Below are 13247 nucleotides of genomic sequence, written 5' to 3' on the forward strand. Positions count from 1 at the left end.
ATGTCCAATTAGGTTCAAGTATGCTGCCTTGAGCACACCCACCATGGCTTTCCAGGCTGTCTGTTCAGGACAGTGGGTTAAGTGGTTAGTGTGAGAGGTAAGTCTATGTAGTGGCCTTACACCTACCTAATGAGTCGTTAAACTTGCTATGGGAGGGAGCCAGTACTGGAAGGTGAACCCAGTACCTATCAGCCTTATGTTCGATGACTTAACCACTACACCACCACAGCCTGTATCTCATGAAGACACACGCGCCCCCCTTGTACACAGGGTCTCTAATTTTAAAACATCAGGTATCTAGAATTTGTATAAAAATCCACTAGCCATGGAATCGGTGATTTTAAAAGTGTACCAACCACGATATAAAAATTCACTACCCTACTTTACTTTTATGTTAGTACAATTTTACTATATAATAGTAATAATCAGATGTGTCACCTAAAGAGGGAGAAAGAGCTTAAAAACACGACTTTGGGGGGTTGGGGTGGGGACAGGATATTCATGTTTACTAAATAGATTTAACTGCAACATTTGACCAAAAAAACAATTCACTAGCCGTCGGGTATGGCAATAGTAGTTATTTACTAGCCCAACATTGAATATCACTAGCCATAGGAGTAGGGCTACCATAATCGAGATCCTTGAACATTGAACATTTTCACTGCACTACTAACAGTTTTATTTACATTTTCAGCAAGCTTTTAACCACTTAGCAAGCAACCCGTACAAAATTAATGTGGCTTTTATTTTAAATAATACTTAACAACAGTATCAAAATTATCACTGATCTGCATATTATTTTGTTATTAGATGTAATTTATGTATGAAATTTTAAAATATATTTTTCTTATGCATTGTATGATAAGTGTATGTTTGTTGTTGAAATGTTGTACAGGTTATGTTGATCAAGCACAATTGACATTAAATTATTGAAAAGTGTTGCTTGTTTTCACCTCATTTTTTTCATAATAAACTTTTTCTCATGAATATACCCATATGTAATATTGGCTCTGAAAAATTGGACACCAGAGAAATGAAGATTTGCAGTGATATTACAAAAGTTACAAAAGCTGATTCTAGTATAAAACTTACAAAAACAAAATTAAAAAAAACAACCCACAAACAAAAACACCATCCCAATAAACACCCAAAAAAATGAATCTCATGGTTTTGTTTAAATAACACAAATATGTGTATATGAATACCGAGATGATTGGTGAAGCTGCATAATTTAGGTTTTTTTTCTCAGTTTAGGACTCGTTAACAGGGTCATGCTCCTTGATTACCGACAGTCGAGCCATTTTCTAAAGTATTAGGGTCTCCACAAGTACTCTGGCATGGGTAGAGTCTAGCAAGACTCGAGTCCGTTCACAGGACTTAACTACATGTACCTGTGCACTCTCATTTAATTATATTTTTACATCATTTTGCCATATGCTTGCCGCTGGTTACATTATAGGGCTATGAGAATGTGTGAAATTCAATACAATGGCATGATTTGGCATCCATGTTCAGTGCTGAAATTAAGATACATAATGCTATTTAATTTATTCCTTTGTCTCGTTATCATCTATATTAAGTGTCGGGTACTCTGGTCCGGGTAGAGTTTGACACCCTTCTTAGTATCATCTGAACCCAACATCCATGGTATCTACAGCGTCCCATTTGGTGCATTAATCACACCTATGAATGTGAGAAAAGCTTGGTGGATACGACCCTTTTGAACCCTGGGTGAGGAGAGCAATCTCTCTGGTTTGAAGACTGAACTTGATTGTAAAAATCCTTGTTTGATCCTATCAAACTTGGTTTATGGTGATTTCTTTTCTAACACAGGAGTGCGTTAATGATAAAGACAGGTATTAAAACAGATGAAACACATCTGAAATTACAAAAATTATAAAAAATTTAAATGTAGAAAGGTCTTACTAGGATTAATATCAGTCAATAAATGTGGTGTAAATGAAACAAACTCGAGAGGCAGGTATTACAAATATACATTTATTATATTTTTTAATTACAAGTTCAAATATTAACAATTGGTGATAACAATAATTACATTTGATATTTCAATAATAAATACCTACAGTTAATTTTTATTCTTTTACATTTAATAGTTATTTTTTTTAGTTTTCAAATTTTAATAACTGCAGATTTTATATTCCATAATCTATTATATAAAAACATTGTCAGAAACATGAAAAAAAGTACAATTGAATATGACTGTCAAAACATTTTGAAATTAAATTAAGTTTTTGGTGACGGTGATGAATTGAGATTTAATATTAACCAACAAACTGAAAAGTACGTTATGTAAGACATGGGTTTATCTTTTTCGACAGTCCGACTGAAATAATTTCTCACAATACAACTATGGTAAAATATATTACATTTCAGGATCCAATTCCAGTCACATCACGAGCAACAAATGTTCTATGTTCATCGGCTATGCACTTCTTTTTAGCATAACAGACCTGTACATGTATAATTTCTTCAATGAACAGTTTTGGCAATGTATCTTTCTTTTTTATTTATTTTTTATTTAAAAAATAAATAAAAGGTTATGCAAACCAAAATAAGATATGTAAATTTTTGGTGGGGTATAACCCCTTTTTCAGGTGATGTAAATATTGAATTTGTGGATGCCTGAATTAAGCTTCCTCAGTTGGAAAGATCATTCCATGGGACAGCCCTCGGAATTCAGACCATCTGGAAACAGCAATACACATGTAGTACAAATAAGAACATAGTAAATACCTGATAATGATAAAAATGCTGTTGTAGATCAATTTTTGCACAACTAACTTGCAAATTTGGTACTTCAATTCAAATCCTTATGTTCATATAATTCTAACTGATTGTGTTTGGTTCAAACTGATCATACCCAATAATGTATTCTGAAATTCCAATCGATTCCCAACACTAATGGACGCATGATTAAAAAAAAATCCCAAGTGGTTAAAATTGTCTCTGTCAGATTTCTACACTGGAATTAATTTGATATACCCGGTACATGAAAATGAAAACAATATCACAAACAAAAACAGTTTAGATTTTCAACTTAATTCTTGAACAAAACAGATATATAAATTTTGTTAAGTAAACAACAGAATTAGACATTTTGAGAACTAACTTATTGGAAGCATTTTTGCAAGAAACATAACTTTTAAAATTCAGAAATTCCAAAATGTAGAAGTTAAAACAAAATTGTTAATGTATTTTTCTTAAATATGTACTAGTAGTCTTTCATATTGTATGTCTTCATTTGCCGTATAAAGGTCTGTAAACCCAAATACAATAACCATTTCCCCATCACAGTATGTATACAATGAACAGTTTTAAACATTAATACACTGTCTCTACTTTGGTTCCTCCACAATCATCTGTGCAACACGTGGCTTATTGGGGTTGTTTTCTATCAGCCAGTCAGCTAACCATATCTGTAAAGAAAGGAAAATACTGTACATTTTTAACAACACCTCAGCACATTTTAAACTCTGGCTATTTGTCTAACAATGCTACTGTCAAGATAATGAGAAAACCTGCCGTCATTATAACAGGGATAATACAACATATTAAGTGACTGATAGATACTATTTATCTTATATAAAATTGTTTCAAAACGTATCTAATGAGGTCGAAAGATGTAATACATTTTTAAACGAGTTATAAGATAAATCTAATGAACACCAATGTAGTCTTATTTTTTTTACATATCCTAAAAAAAAGTTTAAAATAAATTTAAATGTCTTCCAACTAAAACTTATTTAAGACGCTTATGCTTGCAATTGACTTATGTATCATAGAACAGTTAACCTTTGTCACAGAGCAATCAATTTAGATAGTGCTTATTTCATTGGATGGTAACATGGTCATGATCTAATAGCTGCCAACTGTAAGACTTTAAATTAATATCACATTTGTGATATTATAAATAATGCATCATGTTCTCACCAATGAGTTTGTAAGAATGTTGGTGCTACAATTTGTCTAGCAGTGAGAGGGAACTTGCTCCTACTAAATCATCATTCTGTTCGTATATTGGTTATGCAGATTTAAATTAATGTGAATCCTTGATAAACCGGTACACCAAGTATCAAAGAAACTACTCTTTAAAGATTTGCAATAAAATATTTTTATTTTATATATTATTTTGCTTAAATTTGCAGTGTTAGGTGAAAATGCTATCATAAAAATATAACTTTATTGCAAGTTTGAGGTAATTAAACAGCAAGGCTAGCTCTGGCACTCGCCAAATTTGCCAATTTTAAATTTTTAAAGCAGTTGGCGAAATTTAATTTTAATTTGGCAAAATAATTTCTAAAAAATAATTGACTTTTCAAAAAAAAATAAAAAAATTGATTTCTACTAATTTTTGAAGTTTAATAGACAACTTGGTGGATTTTGTTTTTGCTCACCCAGAGCTTGCCCTGAATAGGTTACATAAATATAAATCACGTAAAACCAAACAATTGGTTACTTAGGTAAAAATCATATGAACCAAATTTGGTTACCATAGATTCTTTAAATATTGTCACCTGCAAGATACATGATGTATCATGGTTGTAGAGCAAAGGATTGAATGAGAACAGCTTGATGGGTTAACTTAATGGAACTGATTCTCAGACTCAAAACACATAATAATTGGTGCTCTAGCCATTGAGCTACATCCCAGTCAATACTGGATGTATAATTTCAGGCCATAGGATTTCAAATTTCATGAGAAACACTTTTTCAGTTCCGTGCCTTGTGATCATGCGAACCCATTGGTAACAATTTAAACAAAATAATTATATATATAGATATTATTTTTGTTGAATAGTCATACTCAATATAATAATCATGAGAAACAAAAAACATTTGGTTCTGAGGGCCTGTAATTTGTATAGTTTTATGTTGATTTCAAATTAGTCAATAACTCTAATAAGCTAATTATTTTCTCTCTTTTTAAGTGTGGGGTAGGATCTATTCCAGTGGTAAAATGCTCGCTTGATTCATGGTTGGTCTGGGATCAATCCCTATTGGTGGACCCATATTTTGCTATTTCTCGTTCCATCCAGTGCTCCACAACTGGTATATCAACGGCCCAGACCTGTCAACCCTCCCGGATTCCGCGGGAGTCTCCTGGTATTTGATCAAATCTCCCACACCCTGCACGGGAGACAATTTCTCCTGTTAAATGACATTTTTTTGTAAGCATAAAAAAAAATCTACCCCATTTTGCCAAAATAACATAAGGGAAGTAACTCGTTCTCATTCGAAAAATGTCAACTACTTTCGGTTTCCGAGAATGTAACAGGCCGAATTGTCCCGACTGTTTAACCTTTGCCGAAATAAGACTTGTGGGATATTTATATTGTTAAAAAAGCCCATGGAGTTTATAAAATGACGTGTTATTATAATGTTTGTTGTCATCGTAATGACTACGAAGCGTGTTGCCGCTAATTCAACAGGCTGTGTATTGACATCCAGTGTTGCCATATATAAAACTATCCAATTTAGTTCTAATAATGCCTCTGAATTGTAAAATGTCTTCCCACTAGATTACATAATGCAACTATGACAAATCTGAAGTGCCAGAGTTGACAGCTATACACACGATGCATGTCAAAATCACATGTCACAGCAAGACAATGAAATGACCAATTATCTCTATAAACTGTGTCAGTTAATTTTGTATGTTTGTGCAGTAAAATGTTGACAACAAGCGTACACTTCGAGATTATTTTTGTACAATTAATAAATGTTGTGTTTGACATAAAGTTACTCACGGAAATGGGTATAATTCCGGTAAATTTCACACGATGTCCGTAATGAGGTTTTACTTATGATTAATGGAAATAAAATATTTATTGCATCATTATAATAATTTTAAATAAGTACCATGCCACTGTTCCTCACAATAGTAAAAACTGAATATTAATTTATAAGATTTAGTTAAATTTGTCTTGGGTACTTAGCTACACTAACCACAAATGATGATGTAACGTAACCTGTAAGGCTGTAAGTGTAATACCGTAAATGTACTAATACATTTTTTTATTTCTTGTTCGTGTTCTTAACATTTTTGGATAAAAGAAAGAAAGAAATGTTTTATTTAACGACGCACTCAACACATTTTATTTACGGTTATATTGGCATCAGACATATGGTTAAGGACCACACAGATTTTGAGAGGAAACCCGCTGTCGCCACTACATGGGCTACTCTTTCCGATTAGCAGCAAGGGATCTTTTATTTGCGCTTCCCACAGGCAGGATAGCACAAACCATGGCCTTTGTTGAACCAGTTATGGATCACTGGTCGGTGCAAGTGGTTTACACCTACCCATTGAGCCTTGCGGAGCACTCACTCAGGGTTTGGAGTTGGTATTTGGATTAAAAATCCCATGCCTCGACTGGGATCCGAACCCTGTACCTACCAGCCTGTAGACCGATGGCCTACCACGATGCCACCGAGGCCGGTTTTTTGGATAAGAGTTTTTATTTTTTTTAAATATGTATTAAATCATAATAATATTTAAACTTTAAAAAAATTTAATAATATTTTTTTATTTTTTTTAAATGCCAAGATCTAAGGTTAACAAGTATATCTGACATTATGTAGTGTTCATATAACTTATTGTAATATATATATATTTTTTTAATCTTGCGATTTTGGGTTAAACTGTTAATTTAAAAAACCTCCTGCTTTTTCAACACACACCTCCTGTTTTCTCTTGACTAAAGGTTGACAGGTCTGCCATGGTATGTGCTATCCTATCTGTGGGATGGTGCATATAAAAGATTCCTTGCTACTAATGGAACAATGTAGCGGGTTTCCTCTCTAAGACTACATGTAAAAATTACCAAATATTTGACATCCAATAGCCGTTGATTTATATAAATCAATGTGCTCTAGTGGTGACATTAAACAAAACAAACTTTTTTTTCCTGGGTTTTTTCTTTTATGTGTTTGTTTTTGTTGATAAAATGGTACTGTACAAAGATAATAAAACATGGAGGTGTTTGTTTTTGTTTTTCGTTGATAAAATGGTACTGTACAAAGATATTAAAAAATGGAGGTGTTTGTTTTTGCTTTTTTGTTTTTTGTTGATAAAATGGTACTGTACAAAGATATTAAAACATGGAGGGGTTTGTTTTTGTTTTTCGTTGATAAAATGGTACTGTACAAAGATATTAAAAAATGGAGGTGTTTGTTTTTGCTTTTTTGTTTTTTGTTGATAAAATGGTACTGTACAAAGATATTAAAACATGGAGGGGTTTGTTTTTGCTTTTTTGTTTTTTGTTAATAAAATGGTACTGTACAAAGATATTAAAACATGGAGATTCTTACCACTGGATCCTCTGGCTTCTGTTTGCAGAGATTCGTGAGACCCTTCAATAAAGTTGGGTTGACCGTCTTTGACAGGTAGTCTACTGCAGCCACGCCAGTAGCAACAGGTTCTATCACACCTACAACAAAACAGTAATCGTTATCATGGTTCTGCCTAAAAAACAAAACCAAAACCATGTTGTAACCTGTGCCCAAGACATACATGTGCTACAACAGCTTGAACACTAAACAAGCACATTACATCTTTTCCAAGTCCAGGTCTGAGCAGACCATCATGAGCAGAACACTAGATCAAAGTTTGGGGTTTTATTAAAAATAATGGTTCAAATGTGACCAGCTCATAAAATTACTATTGTACATTTTTCTGTAAAAATTCCTCCTTTTTTCTCCTGTTTTCAAGAACATTAAAATAGTGGGCCTAGCTGGGAGTTTTAAAGGGTTTTTTATTTTTATTAGTTAAATTAAACCATGCTAAACATACTGTTTGGGAAGAAGAATCTGATTTCTCTCTGTGCTGTTGAGAAACAGTCACTTCCATGCAGAGCATTTCTTTGGTCATCTGTTCCATAAATTGCACGCAAACTGAAAATATTTGAATAAAAGCATGTCAAAATCTTCATTTTACTTAGGTTTTTTTAAAGATAAATTTATAAGTCGTCTAACTGTTGACATCTTCCTAAAATAATTGGTATAAAATATATTAAAATTGTATTAAAGCGGCAGTATCCGGAATATTTTTATTATTTAGGCATATAGAACAGAAAATCCAATTACATTTGGTGCATATATGATGCCGCACTCCGCACTGGTTTCATTACTTTGGCTTATCCAGGTCAAAAACAAAGCCAGTATTTTGAAAGTGGAACACTTTTGACGGGCACCTACCGATATCGGTTTTCATTGACTTATCACAAGTGTGGAATTCCCCAAAAAGAGATCACATGAGATTTCGCAATTTTTTGACAAATTTAACTGTCCTGATTGAGGGGTCGTCTCATATCTCCAAAACATATTTATATCCATAGAGGTATGGTACAACACCTTTCCAGGGGTCGGCGGGTGGGGGATTTGCCTTGAAATTTTTACAGTGGCCAGTTGTTGGCATACACGGTACATGTAAGGGGGTGTTACTAATTACGTAAAGCTCTAGGGGTAGAGGAAGAGAGTACTGTGTTCGATTTACGTAACATTTTTCAAGACTATATGTTATTTTTATTCATTACTTAGACCTAAAAAGGTGTTTTTTGGGAAATGCGCGGTCAGTCTAGGATCGATCCCCATTGGCGGGTATATAAAAGACCATGGTATGTGATATCCTGTCTGTGGGATGGTACATATAAATGATCCCTTGCTAAAAAAAAATGTAGCGGGTTTCCAAGGCGCGTGTGCAGGGATTTCAGCGGGATTGGGGTTATAGACTGTGTTGAGCGAAGTTTATATGGGGCCATGCTCCCCCCAAAAATACATTTCAATTTGTTTTAAGCTTGGGCAAGTAATGGTTTCGACCTCAAATACTCTCCCCCTGCACATGAACCCGATTCCTCTCTAAGATTATATGTCAAAAATACCAAATGTTAGACATCCAACATCTGATGGAAGGAAGGATAGGATATGTTTTATTTAACGACGCACTAAACACATTTTATTTACGATTGTATGGTGTCGGATGATTATTAAATCAATATGTTCTAACTTTGATGTCGTTAAACAACCCCCCACCCCTAACATTACCCTTTCCAAATGAAAGAATATTTATTTGAATTTGTCGATTTTAACACGTAAAATTAAGAAGTGAAAACATTCATTGTCTACTTTAGTATATTTTATTTTTAAAATATATACATGATTAATGTGTTACTAGTATACAAACTAAACTTTGAAAGTTCTACTAACACTTTATAAAATATTAATTCTGAAATAGGAAGGTACGATTGTCGATAATACGTTGTCAAGATCAAACCGTTTTTAACGAAAAACTCTAGTACCGTATCCTCAACCGAACGTTCTTCGTACAGCGAAAGATTTCTCTTTTAATTTTTTGAGACGAACCCTACAATTTGAAATCGTTAACTGAAACAGACAACAGGCTGTTGTTTGTGCTTTGCCAAGCTATGGCGGCACAGGCAACGAATCAAGCGTATACTGTTGACGATCTCCGTTCATAGCGAACACACAAAGTTTTTTAAAAGTGCATTTGACCTTTTATTTCATATTTGTACGTGATGTTATAATATGGTAACCAGAGAATGTAACTTTAAAAACTATCTTAAAATCCCGTTTTAATTTTTAAAATGTAACTTCCTCAGAGGAATAAGATAACAATGTGCAATGAAACTAAAAACAAACTAACACCAGATTAAAAACAACTAAAATAGATGGTACAGTTATAAAATATTTTTAAACAGCATTAAAAAAAAATTATTTGTCTACAAATAGTCTGATAGGTACAGCTATCTGAAGCACAAATTAACAAATTTATGTGATACTAAATACTAGTGTTGGGGATTGGTTGGCATTGCCTCATTGATACTTGGTTATAACTGATGAATCAACATTTAACTTTCAATTACTTACACAATCGGTTTAAATGTGTGAACTTAAGTTGGAAATTTTCCAATTGTTGAGACTGTACCTAATATCATGCTCACCGAGATAAGACTACATATTTCACAAATTGTACCTTTATGTTAATGCCTATTCATTATCCAGTTTCCATTATACATACACATGAAAACAAACTTACGATTTCACATATAAGCAGCAAACATTTTCTTTTTAAAAAATTTATTAGCAACTGTTTAACATTTTTAACATTGTTAACCAATCACCAATACTTGCATAGCATATAAAAGTTTATACTGTTCATGTATTTATGAATAAACTGATTTGATTTGATTTGAAATCACCACTGGACATGTAACAAAATGATCCCTGATCAGACCTGTCAACCTTTAGTCAAGAGAAAGCAGGAGGTGTGTGTTGAAAAAGCAGGAGATTTTGTCAAAAAGCAGGAGATTTTTTAAATTCACACAATTTAACCCAAAATCGCAAGATTTAAAAAAAACATTATTACAATAAGTTATATGAATACTTTATAATGTCATATATACTTCTTAACCTTAGATCTTGGCATTAAAAAAAATTAAAATTAAAATATGTTCGGTTTTTTTTTGGTTTTTTAAATATTATAATTTAAAACATATTTAAAAAAAAAAAAAAAATTTATCCAAAAATGTTAAGAACATGAACAAGAAAATAATAATTTAATTAGTACATTTACGGTATTACACTTACAGCCTTACAGGTTGCGTTACATTATCATTTGTGGTTAGTGTACCTAAGTACCAAAAACAAATTTATATAAATCTTATAAATTAATATTCAGTTTTTACTATAATGAGGAACGGTGGCGTGGTACTTATTTAAAATCATTATAATGATGCAATAAACATTGTATTTTCATTAATCAAAAGTAAAACCTCATTACGGACATCGTGTGAAATATACCGGAATTATACCCATTTCCGTGAGTAACTTTATGTCAATGTCAAACACATTTTTTAATTGTACAAAAATAATTTCTTGAAGTGTACCCTTATAACCAACATTTTACCGCACAAACATACAACATTAATTGACACAAGTATGTTTATACAGCTAATTGGTCTTTTCGTTGTCTTGCTGTGACATGTGATTTTAACATGCATCGTGTGTATCGCTGTCAACTCGGGAGTCTGGCAGTTCAGATTCGTCATAGTTGCATTATGTAATCCAGTGGGAAGACATTTTACAATTCAGAGGTGTTAGAACTAAATTGGATAGTTTAGTTTTTTTATATGGCAACACTGAATGTCAATACACAGCCTTTTGAATTAGCGGCAACACGCTTCGTAGCCATTACGATGACAACAAACATTATAATAACACGTCATTTTATAAACTCCATGTGCTTTTTTAACAATATAAATAGGCTATCCCACAATTCTCACTTCGGCAAAGGTTAAACAGTTGGGACAATTCGGCCTGTTACATTCTCGGAAACCGAATGTAGTCGACATTTTCCGAATGAGAAAAAAAAGGCAGAGTTACTTCCCTTCTGTTATTTTGACAAAAGAGGATCAATTTTTTTTTATGCTTACAAAAATGTCATTTAACAGGAGAAACTGTCTCCCGCACAGGTGAAAGGAGATTTGATCAAATACCGGGAGACTCCCGCGGAATCCGGGAGGGTTGACAGGTCTGTCCCTGATACCTTTTCACCATGATGACTGATGAACTATAAGAATAATTAAAGTTAACATTTTCCATGACTTCATTTATGAATTTCGTAACTGATTAATATACTACTATAACCAAACCAATTAACTTTTTCAATTATTACTGATCTTCGCAACATCATTATTCATTACATACCAGTCAGGATGTGTTTCTCTTGCTTTGAATGTATTCGTTGGCCCTACCAGTTCTGTCCAGTAGCTGATTGCTTGGTCTCTAGCCAACACCAGAGCCATGATTGGACCACTACTCATATAGGCAACCAAGCTGGGGAAAAACATTTTCCCATAATGTTCAGCATAGAAGTCACTTGCCTGCTCTGGAGTTAAGTGAACTCTTCTTTTCTAAAAACCAAACACAAAAAGTTTTGTTTAAATGATTTTTTCTTTCAGCATTGGCATAGTAGATGAAACTGCTTATGCTCTAAGTTCACAACAACAACAAAAAAACATAAAAAAACTAAACGCACAAAAAACTATGAATATTATTTAATTTAAAAGTGATCTTGTGATTTATTAGGATGACAAAGGTTGAAAAAGGCAACATTTGTAAAGCATTCTGACCAGAAAGGTCCCAGCACCTACCTAGTCAACTGCATGTTGGCAACATCATCTTGATAGTTTTTATAGACTAAATTTGTTTTACACAATGGAATAAAAACAGACAATGTCTCTATGACTAAGTGGCTAGTGCAGTGGACTTGAAAGATGAATTGTTGAGGTTTTAATCATAAACACACACAGCACTGTTGAAAGTATCATATAAGTCCTTACAAAATTGGTATGGTGGACTACAGTCACACTTCACACCCTTGGCTTGTTTTAGCTTTGTATACAATATAAATATAACCTACAGTATTTATACAAAGGTAACTTTTGTTTAATATTTGGTGAATGGTACTTTTTATTTCTTTCATCTTTCAAAACTCAAAATTAATATTTTGTTTAAAATTATGAAAACTAAAAACATACAGACCTGAAAACGGCATTGTCTGCGCATCATAGAAGTCAAGAATATTTTGACAGGAGGTTAAGATAAGTAGACCCGTTTTTACTGGACACGGCTGTAACAATAAATTGGGGGTGTATGACATTTCACTTTTTAGAAAGCTGGGAAAATTCCAATACAAATATGCTATTGAAATGTTTTTCTTACAAAATGACTAATGCACCTATATGTGAAGAAAAAAAAAAAAACATGTAATTTCCAGTGCGATTCCACCAACAGCACATGAGTCGTATTGACCTGTTAAACGATTATACATCACTATCGAAAATATATATTGATTACCTGTAAAATTGCAAATCCAGATCTGAGTATAATATCCTCTATTTCTTCGGACTTGTTAATAACGTCAGGTTTAATAAGCGCTAATGTTCTTTCCACATAGATGTGAGGAGGCTCCATGGTTATAATGTCTGTGTTTTCACCTGTCATTTTGTTATATTTCAATTTTCACGACGAACAAAAATTATTATGCTGGTTGCTCAGCAACAACATGTTAGTCTCGCATAATCTCACGACACCCGGAAATCTCGTTCTAAAGTTAAAACCGGTTTCGGATTAAATATGGGTCAAATAGCGAATATCCATAAAAAAAAAAAAAAAAAATTATTTTATTTAATGACGTACCTAAACCT

The 13247-nt window shown here is 33.0% G+C and overlaps 1 protein-coding gene across 1 annotated transcript; it reads right to left on the reverse strand.

The window, feature by feature from the left end:
• Window positions 1-1977: 1977 nt before the first annotated feature.
• LOC121379149 (nucleoside diphosphate kinase homolog 5-like) lies at window positions 1978-13094 on the reverse strand. The gene is made up of 5 exons (XM_041507638.1): window positions 12898-13094; window positions 11746-11951; window positions 7814-7914; window positions 7333-7451; window positions 1978-3437 (listed from the first exon to the last, which is right to left on the reverse strand). Exons 1-5 carry the CDS (start codon window positions 13042-13044, stop codon window positions 3357-3359), a joined length of 654 nt encoding a protein of 217 aa, XP_041363572.1. The 5' UTR covers window positions 13045-13094; the 3' UTR covers window positions 1978-3356.
• Window positions 13095-13247: the final 153 nt, after the last annotated feature.

This window comes from Gigantopelta aegis, chromosome 8 (assembly GCF_016097555.1).
Source record: "Gigantopelta aegis isolate Gae_Host chromosome 8, Gae_host_genome, whole genome shotgun sequence".
Classification (NCBI taxonomy): domain Eukaryota; kingdom Metazoa; phylum Mollusca; class Gastropoda; order Neomphalida; family Peltospiridae; genus Gigantopelta; species Gigantopelta aegis.

Bases quoted from the DNA above. Each gene is read 5' to 3' on its own strand.
- LOC121379149 (XM_041507638.1), bottom strand. From the start codon at position 13,044: ATGACAGGTGAAAACACAGACATTATAACCATGGAGCCTCCTCACATC. The intron at 11,952-12,897 runs GTAATCAATATA...TTTGGTTTTTAG, and splicing joins CTGGATTTGCAATTTTACAG to AAAAGAAGAGTTCACTTAAC. The intron at 7,915-11,745 runs GTATGTAATGAA...AAATATTTTCAG, and splicing joins AGAGAAACACATCCTGACTG to TTTGCGTGCAATTTATGGAA.